General features: G+C 47.7%; 1 protein-coding gene across 1 annotated transcript in view; it reads left to right on the top strand.

Annotated features, from left to right (window-relative positions):
- Positions 1–23087, top strand: part of MMP17 (matrix metallopeptidase 17) — a 50673-nt gene extending 27586 nt beyond the window's left edge. The window contains exons 2-10 of the mRNA XM_041410422.1: positions 1700–1832; positions 3517–3643; positions 9669–9952; positions 12778–12954; positions 13082–13181; positions 14793–14875; positions 18366–18518; positions 20665–20922; positions 22120–23087. Of these exons, the coding sequence (XP_041266356.1) occupies positions 1700–1832; positions 3517–3643; positions 9669–9952; positions 12778–12954; positions 13082–13181; positions 14793–14875; positions 18366–18518; positions 20665–20922; positions 22120–22445 (1641 nt within the window). The 3' untranslated portion in view covers positions 22446–23087. The remainder of the gene's footprint in view (positions 1–1699; positions 1833–3516; positions 3644–9668; positions 9953–12777; positions 12955–13081; positions 13182–14792; positions 14876–18365; positions 18519–20664; positions 20923–22119) is intronic.
- Positions 23088–25378: the final 2291 nt, after the last annotated feature.

Genomic DNA, 25378 nt, shown 5'->3' with positions numbered 1-25378 from the left:
ACTATCATGAGAGGATAAATGACACTCTCTCCGTGGCCAGGGAAGAAACCAAATTAAACTCCACCATCCTCAGCAATTGATGGGCCAGCTGCTGACCTCCATGTCACAGCCAATTTCTCACAAAGAATCAAAGATGAAATGTATCTCTAATTTCTGTCGCAAATGGCTTGGCTATGCAAAAGGACAAATAGTAGCAGGGGAGTAGAGGGGATGGCACTGCGCCTGGCCATCAGCCCGATGGCAGGAAAGGGCTGTGATGATGCTCACACATTCCCAGCGAGGTGGTGGCTAATGGAGTTGCATTAATCAACAAGAAACGGCCAGATAAGCTGTTTCCTGAGCACACCATCCCACTGAAATAAGGCAACTGTGAAGGAGGGTTGGGAAGGAAGTGAAATGCTAGTGAGAAACCCAGCACAGCAGGCCATGTTCCCCAATGGAGAGTCACACCAAGCCTGGGGAGATCTGTCATAAAGCTCTGGAAGTGTGAATCTGTTTAACAGAACTTTGCAGAGAGAGGCTGGGGCTTCTGTGGCATTTAGGGCGGCAGCTGCAGGTTACACCAAACTATGAGACATTCAGAATGTAGCCGTAAGTAGCTACTGGCTTCTGGCACTAATCTGGCTACTATCAATTTGTGGTGTATTGGCTGCAGTGGAAGTCTGGATCAATATCAGTCTTCAAGAGGCTCAACAGATCAATGTTTGATACAGATAAAGAAAATAGAGAGCAGGTGTTTATGGCATCCCCTGCGTGCAGTATTACTATTCCTTGCTCATCCTTCTGCCAAGGGAAGGGAAGGAGAGAGAAGAAAGGTAAGAAAGGATTTAGAAAGGTAATTCGCTTTAAAAAGCAGTTGTAAGAAGGAGATTTATAGCATTTTTCCTCATCAATTTTAGCCTGAAGAAAGAGAAAAATCTTCATAAAGGTATATTGTCCTTTGAAAGACAAATGCCGATTGAACAGTGGGTTTGGGTTTCATGAGATGCCTGTGGCACATGGCTGTGCTTGCCTAAGCTTTGGGAAAGAGGGATGCCCAGAGGTTCCACAGGTCTCTGCTGCTTTCTGGTGGTAGAGAGACCCACACCTGGCTGTAAGTACTTTAGGTCAAATGGCAGGAAGATGATTAAACCAGGGAGTGTGGAAATGCTGGAGACAAGGGCTGTTTTGTGTCAGTACTGAGGTCATCTGCCTCAGGGCTTGGATGACTGTGTGGCACAAAGTGGGCTCCCAGACTTCATGGCTGAGTTTATTTCCAAACAAAATCCTAGTGTTGTGAAGGTCAAGTGTCTTGGGTTGCAAATGCAAGATGTGGCTGAGGGTGGGTATTCTGTTGCTATCTGTTAGAGGTAGGGCAGTTATCTTCTGTTAATCAGGCCGCCTGTTAAAACCGGGTGAGGCAGTTTTCTTTATCTCTTCCACTAAAGGGCCATTGAGACTCACTGCATGACTGATAAAATTACATCATCCCATTGAGAGATGCTCCGCCCAGGGGGATGAACCAAGCAAGGTAAAACAAGCCACCCCCACAGAATCATTTAAGTTGGAAAAGACCCTTGAGATTATCAAATCCAACCATTAAGCTAATGCTCTCAAACCATCAGGGTGCAGTGAAGGGAGAGAACCTTCAGAGCGTCATTCCCTGTGTCTATATTTCCTTCCTTTCCTTTTCTCATTTCCCCTTCGCCTTGTTTCACAGGACTGGCTGACAAAATTTGGGTATCTGCCTCCTCCGGACCCTGTCACGGGGCAGCTGCAGACGCAGGAGGAGCTCACCAAGGCCATCACTGCCATGCAGAGGTTCGGGGGGCTTGAGGCCACAGGAGTCCTAGGTCAGTGGCTCATGACCCCTCCTCTCCTTGGTGCAGAGCAAGGCAGGGATGGCTTCTTGCAGATCCGTGAGGGAGAAGGGACTTGGTGTTGTGTTCTGGAGCAGCAGCAGGAAAAGCTCCACCGTGGGTGGAACATACGGCCCAGTTTGCAGCTGTAAGAGTAATTACATGGCTCAGGTGTTCTGTTGCCTTGTGTTTTCAAGAACCTGAGGCAAGCAATTATTTCAACAGACCCACAGACCCTTGGGGTTCTCAGTGTGATTAAAATAGCTCTTGGTGTGTTCAAAAAAAAAAAGTAAACCCACAAAAAATTTTAAAAAGACAAGGGGAAAAAAGGGGAAAAAGTTGTCCTGTTCAAAGCCTTACTTGCAGCATCAAATTGAATTGAACAAAAATCCTGATTAAACCTCCCAATTTGTATGCGTAGATATTTTGGGTTCCTTGCTGCTGGGGCACAGGCAAGGAAGGGAGAAGGATGATGTTGCATCACCCCAGCTCTGTTTGCTCCTGCCCACAGTGCATAGAGCCAGGAGGCTCTTTGGGGCTCTCCTGGGATCTCACTGAGCCACAGCAGCTCCACGTACTCCCCAGTCATGCCCAGCCAGCTGGGAGCCCATCACCGGCTCCAGCAGCTCCGTAGGCCAGCAGAGGCAGGCAGTGGCATCTGTGTGGCAGGCGCATCTGCCTGGGAGGGAGAAGTCCAAGGGCAGGCTGAAGCAGCGCAAGTTCACCAGTGTGGTTGGGGTAATTCCTCTCAAAGCTGTCATTGAGGGAAGGAGAAAACCAGCATTATCCCGGCCTGCAGAAGGGTGCCTCTCTGCTCTCCTTCCCTCCGTGACCCTCCTGCCATTGGCCCAGCATACTTCTGCTGCTCGGGACACAATTAAGTAGCTTATTAGCAGCCGAGTCTCTATCCATCCCAGCACCCCAGCATCCCTCTGCTGGTCCCCTGAAGGCACAGCTACATCCCAACACAGGGACTTCCTTTGTCTGGTCTTAATTGAGCTTGCGCAATAATTTCTCTTCCACTGAACCACAAGCTGCGGGAGACCCCAGAACAGGAGTGGCCATTCAAATTGTATTTTCAGAGGGGGTGTGCAAAACAGTCTGGGGGTGGGAGGGATGGCTGCCCTGCGCAGGACTTAGTTGTGAGTTTGTTCATGGAAACAGAGTTTGAGAGGTAAAGTCAGCAGGGAAATGAGTGAATGAAACAACTTTTCTGCATTTCAGCTGGTAAGAATAGACACTTCAAGCTTTCATTCATTAAAAAAATTATTAAGAAGGAGCATGGACATTCTTCAAATAAGCTCCTAGCTGAACAGATAGGGAGTTTATTTATATGTGAATGTTTCTCCTTGACAGAGGAATACTTGGAAATCCATCAAGAGAGACCAAAACAGAATATTTGAAAAAATATGTTTAAAAACATGATCAAAGCTGGCCAAAGGTGGGCTTCCAGCAGGAATTGCTGTCCAGTGGTGGAAGCAGCTGTGGGACATAGGGGATCAGTGTTTTGTGGGTGTCACCACAACATGCTGGGGCTGGTGACATGCCCCAGTGGGCTCCAGAGTATCCACTTTTGCTCTTCTGGTTCAGTCTTAGCACTTCACTTCCCATCTCTTTGTCCCCCTGGGATTTCTTAACCCACCATTCCCATGATTTCTTGTTTTTTCTCTAACCCTAGATGAAGCCACCCTGGAGCTTATGAAGACCCCTCGCTGTTCTCTGCCTGACCTCACCATTGAAGAGACCAGGAGGAAAAGATTTGCCCAGGCTGTCACCAAGTGGAGCAAAAGGAACTTGTCCTGGAGGTAGGAATTCATCTACCCCTGCTGAAATCTTGCAGCAAAAGACCAATTCCACAGTCACCTTTGTTAAATATGGCTTTGAGATGAGTTTTAGGGTGATGGTTAAAACATGTCCCTATGGCCTCTCAAGACCCCACAGACTATTTATTTTAACTTTTCTCCTGACAGTCTCCACAGTGACTTAGACCCACTTGGCAGTGCCTGAGAATGATACAGATTTGGCTGGTTAATTAGCTGGGAGCTTTTTGATGGGTTGCAATGATTATTAGAGCATCTTTTTTCTTGAGTTCATTAGTTCTGTGATTTCTCAGACAGCTGCCAAGCCTGAAGCTTCTTCTCTTGCCCCATCTGAGTCCAAGGGTAGGAGCATTTTCTGGGTAATAAAGTAATTTTTTTTCCTCCTAATTCTTGCCACAGGTGAGTACTTTTCCCTCAGTGTCAGGTTCCCTCTGCACTTTTGACACACAGAAGTTCAGGTCCAGCTTTCAGAAATGTGCTGCAGGTCAGGGTTGGCAAGCAAACTGATCCCTGTCCCACCAAGATTTGTGCTTTTTGGGACTCATTTTTCCTTCCTCAAATATACTGTGTGCTGCAGTGATTTTTCCTTTAAGAACAGTGTGCAGCACGAGGTTCTTGTACCATCCTGAAAACACATGTGGATCTTGCGAAAAGTTCTCCTTATTAATAATAAGTTTTTCTTTTGATCGTGGCATAGCCCCTGGAGAGAGTCCTCTTCCTACTGCAGTAGCAAATCTCAGCCTGGTTGTTACTGTCGACACATGTTGAAACTTAGCAGAGATTCGGTCTATGTTCCAGATTCCTTTGAGACTTAATTTTGAGAAAAGATAAACATAATTCAGTTTCAGTAAGAAGCAACTTTGGTTCATAAATGGTTTCATGTCGTGAAGTGACTGTGTTATTAAAACTCAGTCTGTCTCCCTGTTGCCCAGGCCTGATTTTATGGGGAAAGAGGAAGAACTTCACATTTCAGAAAGGAGAAAAATCCTTTGGGGATAAAAAGAAAACCTGCCCTGGTGTTCTGGGAGCTGCCAGAGCCAGTGCAGGGGCACAGCTTGTGCACAGCAGCTGACCCCAGCAGCTCCTGACAAATCTGAATGACATCCTGTGGCTGGGCAGCATGGTCAGGGAACTGGCACTGCAGGTGCCATCAGGACTTCAGATGTGCTGATAAAGTATCCCCAAATTCTGGCTGGAGAGAAATGCGGAGGTGAAATGGGGTCCAGCTGTTCTGGTGGATGCAGCCCTGGCATATCCCCCACCTCCCACCCCCTTGGAAACTGATGCTGCAGCAAGGATTGCCATAAAAAGGGGTTGAGGTCTGAGACGATATTATATGTAAGGCATAAAAAAATCCATCTCCTGACAACATAATTTCTGCTTTTTATTCTTCGATCCTGTCAAGAATCTTGTCTTTTGTCCAAGAAAGGGCTGTATTTTACAATGGTAGGTTGTAGCCAGCAGAACACTATAGCATTACAGAAACTCCAATGTAGTATTTATATCCAACACTTGAGATTAAACTGGCTTTTTGGAAACTGCCCTGAAAGTCGGCCAATAGAGGCACAAAAGTTTTACTCGCTTACCTTTTACACATTGTTTGAAGATTTTAAAAGGGGAAAACAAAACTAAATGCTACTATTACATGGATTTAAAAGTTGATGAAAAACCTGAACAGCTGCAAGGCTGAAATAAACAGGTAAGCAGAGCTGTAGGAAAGGAGGGCCTCAAAACAGGCACATGCACTGATTGAGAATGCAGTTTTGGGCAAACAAAATTGTATAGGTATACAGGTCATTCAGGGTTCTTTTTACCTTTGAGTACAATCAACCCGTGGGACTGGAGGGCCCAAGGAGCAAAACGATACAGGCTGCATCCTACACAGCTCACAGTACAGCCTTGTAGTATCCCATTACTTCATCAGAAATAGATGGTTTTCTGTGATTCATCTCCATGTAGAGTTTCTGGGATATTACAGCGTATAAATTTTCTTTTCACAGGATTGTTTTTGTTATTATTTTATTTTCCCTGTGCTCTCCCCAGGTGCCTAGGCAGCTGCTGAGAGAGTGGCGTGCTGCGGATGCCCTCTCCCAGCAGCAGCACCGGAGCTGCCCCCAGCCACTTCCCCCTCATGTTAGCAGCCTTGTTTTTCAGTTGCTGATTTTGCTTTATTGCTTCTGGTTACGCCCCACAGAAGGGGAGTTCATAGCTGGCACATCTCCATTTCTTCCCAGTGCTTGCTGTTTCTCCACAGTCCTGGGAAGTGCAGCAGCAGGGCCATGCCCCATCTCTGCACGCTTCGAGCTCCCTGGGGAACGGGGAGCCATGGAAGCTCAGCTTTTAAAATTGCCCAGTTTTTTCCTTTCAGTGCTGAACTGAGCTGGCTTTCATCTGTGTGTAGTTAAAGACTACTCCCTTGTGCCATCTGATCAGAGCTGCAGTCTTTGACACTGATGCTCAGGCCGTGGGCTGCCGGATTGGGAGCAGAGCCCACTGGCAGAGGAGCAGTGACACCAGTCAGTCAGTGCCCACCATTGCTGTGAGTGTCCTTAGCCATCCCCCAAGGAGAGGAGCCACTGCCTGAGCCCAGGTGGATTTACTCAGGCGTGGAGGGGTGGCAGTCAAGAGAAAGGTGGTGCAACCCCCAGTTCTGCTCTCCCATCCCCACAACGGTTCTGATCCTCCTGCTTTCCTCCTTTAATCAGTGGCATCCTGCCATGGGGGCCTCCCATCCAAAGCCCAGACTGCTTTGTCCCCCATGTCTGGGGCTGACAGGTGCCCAAGGTGGGCAGACTGTCACCTGTCAGTGTCAGGCTTCCTTAGGTTATTGTAATGCCCCTGACACAGGCAACTCAGACCCTCATAGGAAAATCCCCGAGCAGTTGAGGCAGAGAGCAGGCAGGTGTGTGGAGGCACAGTGGCTTGGGGGTGACTGGTGTTCTGTCTGTGATAAAGGGCAGGAGAATGAAAAACTGAACATTTTTGGTTGATAGCCTAAGTGCTGGGAGAGGGTTGATGGAGGGTTCCAACACGTGCTGCCTTCTTCCTGCAGACAATGGCAGTGTTGCAGCACTGCCAGGATACCACTGGATCAGGGCTGCTGTGCCGTGGATGCCTCTAGGCAGCTGGAAAAGCACCTTTGCCAAGGCAGCAAGTATCTACCTTTCAACTTTCCCCTCTTCCTTCCCCTTCCAAGAAAAATCAGTGTGGGTTTATCAAGCACTCCTTAGCTTGCCATATTTGGTAGTTCTGTGCATTTTTTTTATTTGTCTGTGGTTTCAGGGCTGGGAAAGTAAAGGAGTGCCTTCATTAATGAGCTATTGATTTCTCATCCATCACTGATGCTTTCCCACTTTTGTCTTTTGGAGGACAAAAACCAATAAGGAGCCCAGAAATCAAAATAGGTCGGAGCGCCCCTCAGTGGCAAAGAGAGGCAGATCAGTCCTCTCTGGTCTCTACTTATTAACCATTCTAGATAGTCTCTGCTTATAGTATTTATAGTCTCTTCTTATAGTCTCTACTTATTAACCATTCTACTTATTAACCATTCAGTCTGTTTGGAATGGATCAAGCAAAGGAGGTGACTCAGGGGACACACGAAGGACTGGCAGCGCTGTGTGAGAGTCAGCATTCTTTGCATGGCAGTGCTGCTGCCTCGCTGAGCACTAAACACAGAGGGGAAATTTTCTCCTTGGTATCCAGTCATGTCCCTGAGCACCACATCCTGCTCGGCAGCTGCCAGTTCCAGTGTTGTGGTTGATGCTCCCTCCTGCAGCCCCATCCGCCACAGGGATGGACACTCCTCAGGAGGCCCCAGAGTGTGATTTGCAGAGGGATGTGACTGACCCTACAGTTTAGGGCAGTGTTGGTGGGGTAGCTGGAGGGACTGAGCAGTCCAGTCCTTATCATCCTCCCTCTGGCTGGCAGAGGCTGTTTGGAGCAGAGAGCTTTCTCTCCAATTACTCACATCAGGCTTTTGCCCAAGATCTGAGTTCTGTAAGAGGAATCTCAGAAGCGATTGACATCCAAGAAGAAGGAGTATTTCTCTTCAATGGAAACCTAAGCACCATTTACTACTACTAGAAATAGTAATAATTTAAGGTAGGAGGAAGCTTTTTTTATCTGCATGGTGTTAGAAATGTGCCTCCTTTTCAGTGAAATTGGGTGACGCAAGGCCAACAAACTATTATCAGCATAATAGTGTTTTCCTAATCTCATTGAAAACAATTAGCAGAGCTCCAGCAATCAAATTAGATGGTGAATTAAAAAAACCCTGATGGGATTATCTTAAAAAATGACAGTGATAATGAATAAAGGATGAGGGACTTTTCACTTACACCTGCAGCATATGAATAAAATGTGGATCAGCTCAGAGGTGTAGGACTTTTTAGAAGAAGTAAAGTAGGTATTGATTCTCTTTCTGCCTTAATCTAATGCTTCTGGGGTCAGACCTTGGGATGAATATTAATAATATTTGTTTCTTTAGACAGGGTTTTTTATCCACCAACCTTGTACAAGGGAGATCTGATTTATCATCTTCATTCTACAGCTGGAAAGAAAAGGAAAGGAAAATAGCTCACATGGTGAACAGGGCTTAGGGAGGAAAGAGCAGATAATGTCCCTAAATGTGACTCTGGCACTCTGCCTTAGGCACCATGATCCTGGAGAAAGGTCATAATTCCTGGGCTAAACATGGTGTGTGTTACATGTATAATAACTTACTTAGTATAAATTGAAGCAGCAAAGGTTTTACCTAAGTCCCAAGGAGTGTTATGAAAGATGAAGACAGCTATTTAATGAATATCTGGAATCCAGGTGGCCTTTTTCTCTGTACTATAGAGGATTACATCCTGGCACAATGTCTTCTATAAATTAAAAATTGCCTGAAAATTGTCTTTTCTAATCCCACGCTAATACTGTTCATACCTCTGTGCTGTCTCCTTTACAAATGTGTTTTCTTTGAAGCCCTACAATCATCTGGTGTTACATGCATGTAACTCCTTTAGATTAGTCAATAAGGTTTTTCTTTGCCCTAAGAGTCAAGGGGTAGCAAAGGCAAAGATAAGAATGATTTTTTCTCATTTGGCTATGATGTGTTTTTCCTGATTCACCCACTCATTCCCACTGTCTCTAGGATGAGCTTCCCAAGTGCTTCAGAGGAACTGTTAGTGAGATTTCTGCTTATTTTCATGAATCCTTTTTTGCTCTATCAGAGAGTCAACCCTGACTAGTTTTGCGCTAGCCCGAAGGTGGTGCCTACTTTGGGCTGCCTGTCTCTTGAGGGTGTGGGATGTGTTCCCAACCTCAGCAAGCAAGTTGCTCCTACTCCCTTTTTCACATCCATGCTGTCTCCCAGCACTCAAATCACTGTTCAGGAAGAGCTCGAGTGGTGTGACATCCCCTTCTGATGCTTGTAATTACCTCGTGAAGTGCAGTCAGGTCATCACTGCCCGTTGGTGACGGGAAGTGGTGTGGTACTGAGTGATGCTGTCACAGCCGTATTACGCAGCAGGGTAAGTGATGTGGTCATAATTGTTGCTTCAGCCTTTAAAAATCTGTCAAACCATGAAAACACTTTGGCTGGTATGCTGGTGCACAAAAAAGAAAGTATCTGTTATTACTGGGGTAGAGCTGGCCAGCAGTTATCCATCCAAACAGGCTTTTGTCAATCATTACTCAGTCAACAGTACATTTGCTTGGAAAGTGTGTATATTTTTGTCAAAATTGCCAACGAAAGATTATCTAAATATACTCCTTTAGAAGCCAAGGTGCCTTGTTGCATCTTTGTCTTTTCATCTCCTCTAGTAAATCAACAATATTAGGAATTCTTTTTCAAAGTTGGGTTATACAAGAAACATTGACTTTTCTTCTATTCCAGCTCAGCCCAAAACCGCAAAAAACTCTGAAGCCCTCACTGTTGCTCTGAGGCACCAGGCACCTGCAGTTCTGGTTGTTCTTGGAGATCTTTTGTGCTACTGACTCATACTCTTTTTTGCCCTCTTTGTTTCAGAGTTCGCACCTTCCCAAAAGAGTCCCACCTGGGCCATGACACTGTCCGAGCCCTAATGTACTATGCCCTGAAGGTCTGGAGTGACATCACTCCGCTGAATTTCCATGAAGTGGCCGGAAACAATGCTGACATCCAGATAGACTTCTCCAAGGCAGATCACAATGACGGCTATCCCTTTGATGGGCCTGGTGGGACGGTGGCACATGCTTTCTTCCCCGGAGACCATCACACAGCAGGGGACACTCATTTTGATGATGACGAATATTGGACCTTCCGATCATCAGGTAGGTCAGGGTGGGAGAGCTGCAGCCAAGCTCAAGGGCTCATCGTTTCCCTCTTCTGCTCTGCTCTGGTGGCTCAGAGCGGTTTAGCCTCTGCCCCACCTTCACCCTAGGCTTCAGGATCCCTGAAGTCATCTGATTCCTCTTGCAAGCAAAATCAACCCAGGCAGTGTTAAGGACACTCTTATGTTCCTGGAAGCCTCAATGGCATCTCCATATTTCTCATCCTGTCAGCAATTGCAGAGCTCACCATCACCCAGCCACAGTCCCCATCTCTTCTGAGACCTGGAAGGTTGTAGGTTAGGTATGCGGTTGCTGGAACTCTTGGATGGGGACTGCATTCTCTGCCTTTGACACCTTATGGGTGCCTTCACTGCCACATGTCCCACTTTCCTGTTTTTAAAGTGTACTGTTAGCTGACCTACGTGTAAAGGGCTCTGTGTTGTGCTGGGAAAAAGGCCTAGTTTTTTCCTGCCATCTCCTGTCCATTACCTAGCATCAGGATGGTTACAAGCTACATTTCTTTTCTTTTTTATCTTCATCTCATCTGGCCAAAGCAGAATTTTAATTAGCAGAGAGAGTATCAGAGGCAAGTGCTCCTCAGTTGCAAAACCGTCTGTGGGGATCAGGTCCCCAGCCTTTGTGTCAGGCGTGTTTTGACAGAAAGTCTTCTCTGCAGCCACCAGCTGCTAATTTACGTGTCATGCCACCTCCTCCACCAGCCTCCTAGTGGGATCCTGCTGCTTCAGCTTAATGGCTTTGTTTAAACCTAACTGTCTTCTCTGAAACAAGCTAATACCTTCTTCCTGCCCACCGGTTGACCTGCATCCGTCCCCCTGAGTGTTCATGGGCAGGAGTGTTCACCAGGGGTGCCGTAAGAGGTCTTGAGATGAAGGTTAAAGGTCTGGACAGGCTGATTCTTGAGAATTACACCTGCTCCTTGTTTCATGCTCCTTGTTTCATCTTTCTAGCCCCAACTGGTGGCTCTTATCAGGAAGGAAAAAAAAAAACAGCAATTTTGATCTGCAGACATACAGCGCAGAGGCAAGCATTGCGGTCAGTAGTTTGCCACAGGGAATGTCTTAGTGATGGAGTCAGTTTTGCAGTTAGTGGTTGGGAGTGCTCACTGTGAAACAAACTCCAGTGAAGGAGCGAGCTCAGAGCCAGCGCTCCTGTAGGGAGTGCCCCTCCAAGCTCCACCAAGGGATGAGGGGATGAGCCTGCCAGCAAAAAGATGCCCTCTATTTTGAAGATCTTGGAGCTATCCAAGCTTCATCTTTTATTTATTTTGTTCTCTCCACTGATTCAAAAACAACAACAATAAAAATATCCCCAAGGTTGTCAGTCTGGCATTAAAATGTCAGACAGCATATGTCTTGTTCTCTCTTACTGCCAGGAAAAACAGCACAGGTTATAAAAATCTCGTCTGGTTACAGACACTGTAAATAATAGTCATGAAGGAAAAGGCAAAATTCAGCAAAGACTATCTCCTCCCTGCTCCAGCACCCTGAGCTGGGTGAGGAGCACTAAGGACTGGCCAGGATCAGCTATGGCTACTTTTGTGCAAAAAAGCAGCCATCTCATATCTTTCGTCTCCAGTCATTCTCAGGGAATGTGACACTCCCCCAAGCTCCACAGGGATCTTTACAACTCACTGCTTCTTTATTACAATACTTGACATCATGATCTTTATAAGAACCACACTTAAAATCATTGCTGCCTTCTGGTATCGCCCTGCAGGACATTGCTGTGCAGAGAGGGGCAGAAATTGCATGGGCATATGGCCCAGCCTGTCTGGGTGGTGAGAATGCACCAAGCAGGCTCAGTCCTATACAGTTCCCGGGAGCAGCTCCTCCTTTGCTTTGGTAGCAGTGGCGTGTGTTTGGAAATGAGCATTAATCCCTTACATGACTGTCTCACTCTGGAGAGGTCTGGATTGGTCTGTATGTGGGGTGTGGTGTGAGGCACTGGGGGTTGGACTGCAAATAAGGAAATTTGGGGAAAGAGAATATAGTAGAGATAGCCCAGACTGAAAGAAAAAAGCCACCAAAGTCTCGAGATATTGATGTTGAACAGTGTCTCCCTAACACCCATTGTAGTGTGTGAGGATCAAAGTGTTTGCCAAAGGCAGCAGACACAAGAGCTGCAGTCCCATCAGCACAAGATGTGTAACAGGAGAAGATGGTAAATCCTCTAAAAACAAGCTGAACACAGTCACCTACTTGTGTCAGGGCAGCAGTGAGATGAGCAGGTTGGTGGTCGATAAGCAGATGAACATTCCTGCGTTTGTGTGCATACAGGAAGGCTGAGGGATGGATTTGGCCGGGGCAGCATCGTGCGAGGCCAGGCAGGGAAAGCCCCGCAGAGCGCCGTGGGCTCCTTGGCTCATGGCTTGGCTCATTGTCACAGGATGTGATGAGCTCCTGGCTGGTGGCTGCAGAAATCTAGTATTCTGGCCAATGCAAAGGCTATGTCAGCAGCTGCAGCAGGCATGAGACGCAGGGAGTGACTGCTCTGGCCCAGCTTCTGCAGTGCCGCTCAGCAGATGGTGGCGATGCGGTTGCTGTCTCAGCCCTTTGTCCAGCTTTTTCTCAGGTGCCGACAGTGATCTGGAAATAAGAGGGGTGTAGGCTGAAGTCTGGCTTGCTTTCCATTTTCATATGATCTCCAACTGTAAAAAAATATCTTTTTCAAACTTTACCTATTCAAAAGCTCTTCTTTGCAGTTTATGTGAGATAAACCTACACTTTCTCTTACTGCCCCTGCAGCCCACCCAAATTACTCTCCGCACTTAGTGACTTTTACTTCAATTTTATCCTTATCTCCAGACACTCATGGGATGGACCTATTTGCTGTAGCTGTCCATGAGTTTGGCCATGCCATCGGCTTGACCCACATCTCTGCCATAGAGTCTATCATGAGACCCTACTACCAAGGTCCAGTGGGGGATCCTCTGAAGTATGACCTGCCTTACGAGGACAAAGTCCGGATCTGGCAACTCTATGGTAAGTTTGTGTCCCTCAACTGGCTACAGCCTGTTCCTGGTAGGACGCACTGGAATAGCTGTTCTCTGGGGTGAGTGGAGCTGGTAGGGAGGATGGTGTTCCCCATTACTGCTTCTTTTCTGCACAGGAGTCAGGGAATCTGTGTCCCCCACAGCCAAGCCTGAAGTAAGCAAAATAGATGACCATCCAATCCTGCCAGAGCTGCCAGAGAACCGCTCCACTGTCCCGTAAGTCAAATTTCTTCCTTTCCTGCAAAGGATGTATAGTAGTGAAGCTCTGCTTCATCCGTGTCTTGCCTGCTCATTCTGGCTTTGATATTCCTCTCTGGATCTCTGGATATTTTGCTAAAATTCAATTTTAGTGGAAAATTCAATATTAGTGGAAAGTTGTCACCATCACCCTTAGGTAAATTCATCCTTGCTGGAATTTTAAACAAACTTCCTCGGCAGTATCCTGAATTGCACAAACATAACTTACCTGAACTGTACCACATAGAGCAACTGCCTAATGTACCTGAGGGAGTGAATATTGGAACAAGTGGACCGATAGCCCTATTCCAATGCAGGTTAGCATTGGCAAAGGGCTGCTTACACTGAGTGTCATCAAGTAACCAGCATGGCCTCATTAAGGGAATTGTAGGACATAGCTCCTTAATGTTGACCAAGACAGCAGGACAGTTAAGAGAAGAAGGGACACTGGACAAAAAGGCAGGAGGTGATGGTCACACACATTTTTTGCCAGACACCAAAAGCGTTCCAATTGAGAGCGGCAGAGATGGAGCATGTCACCTTCACCTCGTGCTCCTTTTGTTTGAACATGCCAAATGCCACTAGTTACATTTCTCCGCACGTAGCTTCTAAAGACGCTTGTCCACCAGGCTCCTTATGGCCATGTTTGGACCCAGATATACGAGAGCCTTTCTCCCTGCTGTTGTAAGAGGCCACCACCTCATACCAGCAGCAGGAGCAGCAGGACACTTGCTCATGCTATCCCCTTGTTCCTGCCTTGTATGCTGGGAGAGTGGATGGGGTTTGCCTCCACATCTGTCATTTTGTGGTCAAAGAGCAAAGAAGCTGCTGCTGGCAGCCCAGCACAATTTTTCTATCAGCAGAATAGATTCATGCTTCCTTGTCACCCACAGCAGCTTTTCCATGAGTATTCCCAGCATCCTCTCCTTGTTCCTCCGTCAGTCATAATTTCTTATGTGGGCTTTGTGGCTCTCTCAGTCCTTCGTACTCTGTGCCTTCCCCACCCATCTTGTTAAAGCTGCTCAATATCTCAGCTGCCACTTGCCAGCTGGCTTTCACCCGGTAGATTTCACGGGACATCACATGGCTCCTCCAGGTCCCTCTGTTTAAGCTCAGCTGCTTTCTCCTTTGCAACTCTGTCACCTCTCACTGGCACTTTGGAGCTCAGCCCTGGAGCAGTGGCATCCTGAGCTGATGGAGTGAGAGGCTGCTTGGCTGTTTTCCATGTCCTGCTGCCCTGGGGCAGCTGGCCCAGCTACGCTGTGCCACCGGGAGCAGGAAGCCAGCTCAGCCCTCACCAGCTACACGAGCTGGTGGATGCAGAGCGTGTCCTCACTCGACTCCCAGCAATGGTGTCCAGTGGCTCAGGGTTGTCAACCCAAGCTGTCTTCAGGCTGAGGTTTGGCTGACCTCGCCTTGGAAATCCTTGTGCACATGGCTGGGCTTGAGCATGAGGAGTGACAGATGGGCACAGCCTGTAGACTTCTCCAGGAGCAGGGGTGATTAAGTCTCTGGGATGGGAGGCATGGAGGGGGGACACGATGCCTCACTGCCTGCCTGGGCCCTGCTCACCTGGGCATCTCTCCACAGGCTCAGGCGGGACGTGCCCAACAGGTGTAACACACATTTCGATGCAGTGGCCCAGATCCGGGGAGAGGCTTTCTTCTTCAAAGGTGAGCGCCAGGGGTCTCTGCCTGTGCCACGCTGTGGTGGCTTTGATGTGGCAGCACCAGAGGCAGTGCAGTGTGGGATGGGCTGGAGTGGGTGGTGAGAATGAGCTGGCTGGGGTTTGTGGGCTGCTTCCACAGACCCAGGGAGGCATCTCATACCTGAGTGTGTGGCCGGACTAGTGACAATCCAGCACAGCAGTTTTTACTCCGATTCATCACACTGGACTGCTCAGTGAAGGACTAAAATCTGATATTTGTGCTATCAAAAAGTCAAAATTGAGGCTGAACCAAGGATGAGCAGAGCAGCAACAACACTCCACTGCTTTCTTCCTGGATACCTCCAGCCTTCCTTTCCTCCCACGCTTCACCTTCCCTAATTCTGCTTGCTGCACATCTCTCAAAGACAGTGTACACACAATTGAGGACCATCTGGTTTTGTACCAGTGAACACTTGCTGGCACTGTGTTCCTGAGATGCCCAGCTGTTGATGAGGATCCCATCTGTGCCTTCTGAGCTCAGCAGAGCCTGTGTAGGCTGGACTCTCTGGGCTTGTTTTCTCATATTTCCAAGATGCAAACATGCCCATGGGAGTTTCTTTGCATCCCTGGCCACTGTTTGGCCACCCCAAAGCCATCCACCAGGTAAGCAGAAGTATTTTCATCTCCAGGGATGAGCAGCAGTGTCCTGGCATCTGGGTATCACAGCGTGAGCCTTGGGTCACAAGCAAGAACAGCAAAAGTGCTCCAGAGAATTTGTTGTCGCCTGTGCTCTGAAGCACAATATGGGGACTGTTCCACGACATTATTTGTTCAGATGCCAGCTCCAAAAAGACACAGTGAAGAAGGGAAACTCAAAGACATGAACTGGTGTCAGGATAAACGGCTGTCTGTCCCTCAGAGGAGAAAAATTGATGAAGTAAAGAGAAATACATCTCTGTGTCTATTTTTGGATATATTTATTGCAGGCCAAAAAGCAGATGTAAAGAGCACTGGGTCAGCGGATGCCAACTGCACATTTGCCACCAGCACTTTACTTGCAGCCCACATTGTTGCCCCCCCGAACTATCCTGTGCACCAAGGAGAGGGGATGTCACCTTTAGGGCAGAGTAAATAATCTCTAGTGCTGAGCTTTGCCCCTCAATAGGCATTTTGTTATGAGCTGGTCCTGCTGGCTCCCTAGATGGAAAGAAGCCACCGCAAAGGCACCGGGACTGGAGCTCCCCAGACCTCACAGGCTTGTTGTTTCGAAGGCAACGGTGGTTCTCTGCTCTTTGGAATCACCGCTTACTTTGATGAAGGTGCCTCACCACAGACTCACAAAGTTTTAAAAACCTTTGGCCTGTGTGTGCATCTGCATGGTGTGTGCAGCAGTCTTGCCAAAGTCTGGAGAGTGTGGAACACAGCTGGGATCAAAATAACTTGAAACTACAGGAAGCACATCGTCCACATCTTGGTGCGGCAGGACCTCACACTTGGCTTTCATCGTGTTCAGTTTTTCAGCTCAGAGAAGGGTTTAAATTGAGCTTTTTAAACTAATATGGGGTTGGGCTTTTGGTTTTTAAATTATTCCTGCATGCTAATGGCAGCAGTTCTCCAATGGAGCTGGCTTCGGCTGATGATCATCCATGCAACAGCAGCACTTTGGTGAGCAGGCTGGGCCGTGGCAGATCATGAGCCCAGGCAGACTGGGGCTTTCTCATTCAGAATTCCTTGCTACTTAAGTGCTTTATTTTCTTTCTTCTTTCTGATAGCTTATAAAAACCCAACCAAAGTCACCAACAGCTCAGGCTATTTATTCCTGACTTTTGGGGTAGATTTAAGGTTTCTCTGCTGCAGTGGCTAACCAGCTGAGCCCATCACTTACAAAGGGACAAAGTGTCAAAAGTACTGAGGCTTCCCTTTGTGTCTGCAATGAGCCCAGGGCACTTGGAAGTTTAGGTGTTGATCTGCTAAAGAAGGAATTAAGTTGAGCTGTATTTCTTGCTAAAAAAGTGGAAATCTGACCTTGTCTAGTGCCTTGCTAATTACAGATGCAGCAATTATCTTTATTTAATTACATATGTTTCCATTGATGTAAAAAGGCCACCAAATTTGAATCCTCGGGATATTTTTATATACTTAAAAAGAATCCGTAATTATGGCAATTCCTACCATATTGGAATATATTATTAATTTCTGTTTCAGTAAGACAGAGCAAATAAGCACACTGGAGCAGAAGAACGAGACTATGATAGAAAGCCTTATAATTAGAATAAAACTCCCTCTCTGCAGATGTTAAAGTGTTTTGCATCCTGCATTATTAGGCTAAGACCCAATTTCTGTAAAATTTTAAAAGCTGGTGTCACAATCTGCCAGCCCTGGAGAAAACAAACCTGAGTGTGTGGGGCATAGAAATCTGAAGATGCATCTTTGGTTTCTATTGCTTATCTCCCCCCAGAAATTCATGCAAGACCAGACTCAAATAATGTGCAATAATTTCTAATGGACAATAACAAATACAAGACAAAGTTGAGAGTTGCCTCCTAAACATCTTGCTCTGGCTCATGTCACTCTGTGGAGCTCTCTGGAGACAATACAGCATGAAATGTGCTGCAGAAAGGCTGAGAATCCCAGAGCCAACACAGAATTGGGTTTGGAGTTGCCCCTGAAAACCACGAAGACTCCTCGGGAAATCCCGTATAAGGCTCTTTTAGCAGGAAAAAGTTTGTCATCCTTCCCACAAAGGAAGGATGTTTGTCATCCTTCCCACTAAATCTGTTTTCTTTTACACTATCCAAAACATTTCAGAAATCCCCAAAATACTCTTTCCTAGCTGGGGCAGTGCTGCTGCAGGTGTTGAAATGCATTTGGTGGCACCACCAGTACATTTGTCCTGGACAAAGCTCCACAGGACTGCAGTCTCTGTTTAGTATCCTGCACCTCTAGATGGTACTAAAGTCCTTAACTGCCTCCTTCCCCACCTCAACCCTGCCAGATCTATTCAGATGTTTTCCTCCTCCTTTATTTTCTCACTCCTTTTCTTCATTACAAAACAACCTGTCTGGTATTTGTGTTTCTTTGTAACATCCTAGACATTTCCAAACATGAAAGCAGCTGGACATCCTGTGTGCAGGAAGCTGTGGCTGCTCCAGGAGAGGAGGAACAGGGATTTTTTTTTTTGGAAGCTCTTGCTTAAGGCTGTCAGTGCCTGGCCCCACCAGCTTGCAGGAGGTCCCGAGCAGAGAGGGAGGGAGGACCCGCATGCTGTGGCCAGGGGTATAAGAGCTCCAGCTCAATGTCCAGAGGATTATTTTAATCCAAAAAAGAAAGGGATTTCTTCTAATGACTGCCAGAAATAGAAAGCAGTTGCAGCTGCTGCTGGAAAGTAGGATGACTCTAAATCTTGGCTCCCATGTCACATGCTTTGCTTCCTGCTGCTGCCACCCACCTGACATTCACCCCCCCGGGGAAGGTGGGTTGAGTGTGGTTCAGTAATGTCCAGTCTGTCCCTCCAGGCAAGTACTTCTGGAGACTGACTCGCAATAAGCACTTGGTCTCCCTCCAGCCGGCTCAGATTCACCGTTTCTGGCGGGGCTTGCCGCTCAACCTGGACAGCCTGGACGCAGTCTACGAGAGAACTAGTGACCACAAGATTGTCTTTTTCAAAGGTGAGAGCAAACATGGTGCTGGAGATATAGAATGTGGTGCTAGGCAGGAGACACCAGTGCCACATGTTAAACAACTCGAGTGCCGGTCTGAATCCTGTTGTCCGTGTGCAAGGCCAGGAGAAATGAGCTGGCAGGGAGGGCAAGCAAAAGGTAACGGTCATGTTCCCCAGAAAATGAGGGAAATGTCATTGAAGATAAAGTTCAGCCAAATGTAACAAAAATCTGAGCTTTTCGAGAATGAAACAGAAGCAGGAACCACCCCTACACACACTAACAGGTGGTGCATTCCTCCTTTGTCTTTTTCTCTTTTCAGTATTTGTTGCTGAGAAAAGAAAAAGCCAGAGAGGGAATAAAAATGAAACAGAAGACCTTCAGTTTTAATAATTATATTTCTGTTACTGTGGTTTTTTTCTTAAAATTACTAGTATAATTATCTCTTTTTTTATTTAAAAAAACTTGCAAGCTTTGATTTCAGAAGAGCTGGAGGAACAGTTTAGCTCTTGGTTTCTATACAAATGTCCGAGACCATCTACCTGTGCTGGTTAGATGCCACCCATGCACTCAGTGTCACCCAAGACCCTGGCAAGCCCTGACTCTCGTTTCACCAAGGTTGTGCACTTGAAGTGCTAAACACATCCCAGCCGTCTATTCTTCCCATTTGGAAATTGCTTTTTGTCTCCCGACCGTTCTGCTTGAAACATGGTGCAATTATCGGTTTCAGAACTGCTGAACCAAGCACTTCTGGAAGCAGTAATTTGATTTCAGTTCCCCCAGCCAGGCCAGAGAGATGGCTCATGTCCCACACAAGCCCCTAGGCTTGCAGAAGGCCTTTCCAAGTGCAGCCAACACCCTCCTGGACCACCGGCACACTGAGCCCTGCATCTCTCCGTGGAACAGCCTATGGAAGGGTCTGCCTCAGGCAGCCTGCCCTACTCTGCTTTCCCAGAGGGAATGGGGCCACCTTAAGGAGTGTGCCACCCTTTATGCCTGGCTCTAGATCCTCCCAGTCAGGTCTGCAGACCACAGCGGTCCTCAGTCACTTCCTTCTCTCCCTGCTGGGAATGAACATACAACCAAGCAGGAGCACAGGTCTCCTGGGGGCTCCTCCAAGCTGCTCAGGAGGCTGGAATTCCAGATGTGCCACAGCTGACATCTTGTTCCAAGACATGCATTCTCTGTGTGTGTTAGTCCTGCCTGGCTCCCAACATAATCTCAGAATTTTCTTTCCAGCTATAAAATATGACTCATTCTCTCCCTCCAGTGCTGTTTCATTGATCCCTGGACTGAAACCAAAGAACACAAATTACCTTAGCCTCTAAGGTCCTGCTGCTGATACATGGGCATCCATTTAAGGGCCTCCTCAGATATTTTAGAAAACCAAGGAAGGAGAAACTCTGTTCCTTAAAATAGGCTATGCGATACCCAAAAGGGCACTGCATGTTCCTAAATAGGTGTTGTAAAAGAAGAAAGACTGTCCCAGTGGTTAGAGAACTATGAACAAATTGAGACATCTGGGTTCATTTGCTTGTTCTTTCTTGTCCAAAGTCAGGCCAAAGGGGCAGCTGTGTAAGACCCTTGAAGAGCAGTGAGCTGCTTGTATGGGATGTATCCAGTCCCTGTGCATCCTCATAATGCACAGGTCTCTCAGCCCATCTGGCCCTAGAAAGTGGTTATTTCTCTTCCAGAGTGGACTACACTTGGCTTCTCAGGAGCCATATAGTCTGCAGAAATTGCCCAATTTGCCCACAAAAGCTGCTTTGTTTCTTTGGATATCAGGCAGAAATCCAAGGGGCAGAAAATCAAATGCCTCCATGAAATATATAAAAGTGACAGCTGTACTGATGTTGTCAGTGTGTTCTTGTCCTGGGACAGTCACGCTTTCAGCAGCAAAGCAGGGCTATGTCCATGGACAGCCTGACAAAAAGTTATTCAAAGCCAGAGGTTCCCCCATGGAGGGGGGGTGGAAACCAGAAACCCCCACGGGCTGACCCCTTCTTATTTCCATCCTTAAATGCCCAGAGCTCAACCCCGAGACTTTGTACCGCAGTAGATAACAAAATATTAGCTCACCTCATCTGTGTGGAAATACTCATTTAGGCTGTGAAACAAATGGGGTTTTTTTTCTGTGCTTGTTTCCTTTCCACAGGAGACAGATACTGGGTCTTCAAAGACAACAATGTGGAGGAAGGGTACCCACGGCCCATCTCAGACTTCGGCCTGCCTCTGGGAGGAATTGATGCTGCTTTCTCCTGGGCTCACAATGACAAGACTTATTTCTTTAAGGACAGTCTCTACTGGTGCTATGATGACCATGAGCGGAGGATGGATCCCGGCTATCCTTCAGAGGCCATTCCGTGGAAGGGAATACCCAGCCCTTTAGATGATGCCATGAGGTGGTCAGACGGTGAGTCTGTATGGCAGTTTAAAAAAGCACAGCAAAGAAAATCAGTGCTCTATTGAGCTGTAGCCCCTTCTACCCTGCCTGCCAATGCAAATGCTGAGCCCGATGGGATGTTCCTGGTGACTGGAAGCTGAAGAGAGAGGTGTGATTCCAGGCAGAGCTCCCCATATTGCTCACTAGAGGACTTTGTTATTTTAAATGAGCAACAAAAATATTGTGGGGGGATAATTATTGCACTTTGTTAAAAGAACACAGTTGACATGCACTGTTTCGCAGTGAGTTTTGTCCTAGTATGGGCTGATTTGTTCCTCACCGGTCTTGTAATCATTGGATTTTTAGCTGCATATATGAGGATGCAGACAGAAAATACTTTTAAAGATGTTTTCCCAGAGTTACAACTTTTTTTCTGTTGAGATTTCTCAGTGGTTTCTTCCCCCTGAAAAGACCACAAAAATTTTGTCACAGGAGATATTTACAATCACCTATTCACTCACAACAAAGTGGCACTTTGAAGGTTTATTTACTGGCTACCTAACAGTGTAATGGCAATCACTAAACCAGGCAGAGGGGAAGGCCACTTCCAAAGACTTTTGAAGCTGAATTTCCAAAGCTATTGAGAGTGACATTCCCATAGGTAGGAGTCCTCCTGAACATGGGGCCTGCTTAGAGAATTCACAGCCTCCTGGTTCAGAGTGGAAAACACGCACCTGAAAGCAGAAGGTTCCCAGGGCCCTGGCAGGCTCAGGTTATTTTTCTGAGCCCAGGGTCAGAAGCACACACCCCAGGTCATTAATGGATAGTGGGGTCTCCAGCTTTACCATGCCCTATTACAAGAAGAAGAGTAGTGCATGATGTGTCCAGCTGTGGGTTCACAGGGCCTTGATCCTACACACCCACAGCACTGGGAGGCATATCTGCTCCGGGCCTCGGCACAGAACAGGTGGCAGCTCACCATCCACCTCCATCCACTGGTGGCTGCTTGCTGACGTAAGAGATTCTGGGCAGGCACAGCATTACCTTCCCTTTTGGAGCATCCCTCCTGCAGCGAGAGGGGATATTGACAACAAGCAGTGATATCTGCTCCCTGGGCCTCAGCTGGGGTGGGAATGCTCCTCTACTGCTCCAAGTGCTCCTTTGACCTTCCTCTAGGATGGCATCCACCGCTACTCACCTCCTGTTTGGGTCTTGGTCTCTTTGCAGGTGCAAGTTACTTTTTCAAGGGCAAGGAGTACTGGAAGGTGCTGGACAGTGAGCTGGAGGTGCAGCCCAGATACCCACAGTCCATCGCCAGGGACTGGCTGGTGTGCAGCGACATGCAGGCTGACGCCCCCGAGGCAGCCGGGAGCAGCAGGACAGGAGCGCGCTCCAGGCCAGGACAGCACAACGAGAGCCGCTCGAAGAACGGCTACGAGGTCTGCTCCTGCACTTCAGGCACCCAATCCCTGCACCCTCACCCCATACCCAGACTGACTGCCAGCCTCATGCTGGCTGTGTGGACAGCAGCACTGGTCTGTGTGGCCCTCTGACGGCTCATCTCACCAGCAGGACAGTGCCACGGTGCTCCGGGATACAGCTCTGTGATTGCTAACTGGTGCAAGCAGAAAAAAAACAGTCCTAGGAACATACCAGTGAAAGATTTGAATTCTCCATGAGAAATGAACAGTGATTTTTGTTTTGGGGTTTTCTTTCTTAATTTTAGTTTAAAGGTCTAATAACAGAGTTGAGTTCTGCATCTTCCTATTCCCCCATTCAGTTAAAGATGAGAGCAGCCTCGTGTTGAATTTAGAAATGCTTCATAGAGATGTGTTGCTCTGGATTTTTAAACACAGCAAACGAGGGAGGGGAGAGCTCCCGGGATGGAGCGGGGACAGAAGAGGTGCTGCTGAGATGGATGGTGACAGAAAGGCAGCCAGCAGGAGGTAGTAGTTATGTGCGGATACAATGTACACATCCCATTGGATGTACTAGGTAGAAGACACTGACTCCACTAAGATGAACTGCAAGGTGATTGTTATTTACTGTCAAGCCTGTCACTGGTGTCTGGGTAACCTGTATCAGTTTCTATGCGTCAGAAACACCTTTGCCTTTCAGAAGGCACTGCAGCTTATCTTTGTATACAAGTCATTGTAATTTAACAATTTCTCTAATAAACCTTGGCCGCCTACATGGAGATCTCCCAGTCCTGTGCCAGATCAAGCCTGATACCTGCAGCAAGGTACTGTCTGCTGAGGCTCTTAGCAGCCTCTCACCTCTGGATGAGGTGAGCCAAATGAGATACAGTTACAACCACTGCCCCAGACTAATATGTGCACACAAACTCCTGGTCTCACAGAATTCCTGTGTCGGGTTGGCTTATGTTTTGGGAGGAATCAAGATGTATTCCATTGGTCTGTGACTCTGCCATACCTGTGCTGCATAGGATGGGGTGGATCAGGGAAGATGCTGTGTGATCAGCCCAAATTCCTTTTGATGCATCTGACAGGAGTTTGGAGGGACAGCATCACTGGGCTGCAGGGTGTCACAAGGGGCTGAGGGGAGGGGGTGGAGGGTGACACAGAGGATGGGGGCAGCTGAGAGGCAGAAGGGGTCTTTAGGAGCAACTGGGGGGCTCCAGGGTGGCACAGTGAAGCCGAGAGGCTACTCTAGGGAACTCGAGGGTGACAAGAAGAGGTTGGGGGGGAGCAGGTGCCGTGAGGGGCAAAGTGGGGGATACATGAGGGTGGCAGGTGAACCATCCCTTACGCCACCCCTAACCTCACCCTAAAAACCACCCCTACCTGGGTGGAGAGTGCACGGTGGAAGTTAGGGGGCCAAGGGATAATGTCGGGGGACTCGGGGTGACCTTCCTCAGATGCTCAGCAGGCAGTAGGATTGTGCCTGGATGTCACTCTGGAAATGCCAGTGGCTCAGCTGAGAGCTCTGGGAGTGACTGACACTGCCCTGAGAGGGGCCACAGTCCTGCAAGGGTCTTTCATCAGGAGCAGAGAGCAGCCTGGAGGGTGAGCAATGCTGGATCTGTACCACGGCCTGCTCATCCTTCACCTGAATGTGGAGCTGCCCCCAAAGTTGCCATGGATCACTTTTTCTTTTGCTCCTGTTGGGTATATTTTGGAGCAGCTGTTCTATGTGGCTTTTTATGGTGATCCTGTGGGAAGCAGCCATTTGCCTGCTGTGCTATCCTCACAAATAATACTAACTCCTCATTCCCTTTGGTTTTATTTGTCGCCCTGATTTTGTAAGACTTTGTTAAGCCTTCTGATGTTTGCATTCTTTCAACAAACTTTCTCACACACAGTTCTGTAAATAACCTATGTTTTGCATTCTTTATGGAGGTGGAGAGAATTGATGGACCCTTGGTCTGTCCAGTGGCATTGGAGAAGTGGCACTGTCACCCTCCAATCCACTGTCACCTTTGGAAAACTATAAATGTTGGAGTCAGAAAATAAAGGTGCTTCTTTTTTGTTCCACTCGAGAGCAGCAGTGTCTGTGTCATCATTTCGTGCCTTATCACAACAGGGGTGGGGGTTGGGTGTTCTTGGGGCTTTTTTAGGACTATTGAGGATATGTGGAGGACTTTTCTGGGACTAGGGTATTTTTAAGGTATTTGAGAGAATTTTTAGGTTTATTTAGGGTCTTATCAGAGCATTTTAAGGATTTTTGGAGTATTTTTAGAGCCCTTTTAGGACTATTGAGGGTATACTTAGGGATTTTTAAGGGTTCTTTGGGGAATTTTAGGTGTTTTTAAAGAGTAGGTTATTTTTAATGTATTTTAAGGGTATTCTGAGGCTATTTTTAGGGTTTTTTGGAGGTTTTAGGACAATTTGAAGACTAGGGGTCTTTTAGGGAATTTTTAGGGTCTTTTCATGGTACGTCACACAGTGAGGCTGAGGGACAGCTTGAGGGGCCCTGTGGGGGCTTGAGGGTGTCAGAGGCTGGGAGCCTAGGGAGGAACAGCGAGAGGGGACAGCGGGTGACGCACAGAGATGCTGAGGGCGGCAGGGGCAGCTGGAGGGTGACACAGAGAAGCTGGGAGCTGAGGGGCAAAGGAGAGGGATTAAGGGTGACACACAGGAGCTGAGGGGCAGCAGAGAGGGGGCTTGAGGGTGACAGAGCCTGAGTGAGGGCTGGGAGCAGAGGGAGGGGTTGAGGGGTGAAGGGAGAGGGCTTGAGGGCTGGACAGTCCAGTGGAGATTAGGACTACAGGGTACAGTTTAGGAGGCAAGTTAGGGTTCAGGTGCTGCACCCCTCAGCCTAGCCCTAGCCTCACCCTAACCAGCCCCTCTAACAACAGCCTTTTCCCCCAGCAGCAGCACAACCCAGCAATCCTAACAGCGAGAGCAGAGCCAAACCCTCCCGGTGGGACAAGAGAGCAACCCTCACACCAGGACAAGTACAGAACCCTCAGAGGACAGCAAGACCCACTGCAAAAACCTAGGGACAACATCTGCAGGTTAGAGAG

This window comes from Onychostruthus taczanowskii, unplaced genomic scaffold (assembly GCF_017590055.1).
Source record: "Onychostruthus taczanowskii isolate IOZ18803 unplaced genomic scaffold, ASM1759005v1 scaffold32, whole genome shotgun sequence".
NCBI lineage: Eukaryota > Metazoa > Chordata > Aves > Passeriformes > Passeridae > Onychostruthus > Onychostruthus taczanowskii.
The sequence above is the reverse complement of the archived record's forward strand: the minus strand, read 5'-3'. Positions and strand labels throughout refer to the sequence as shown.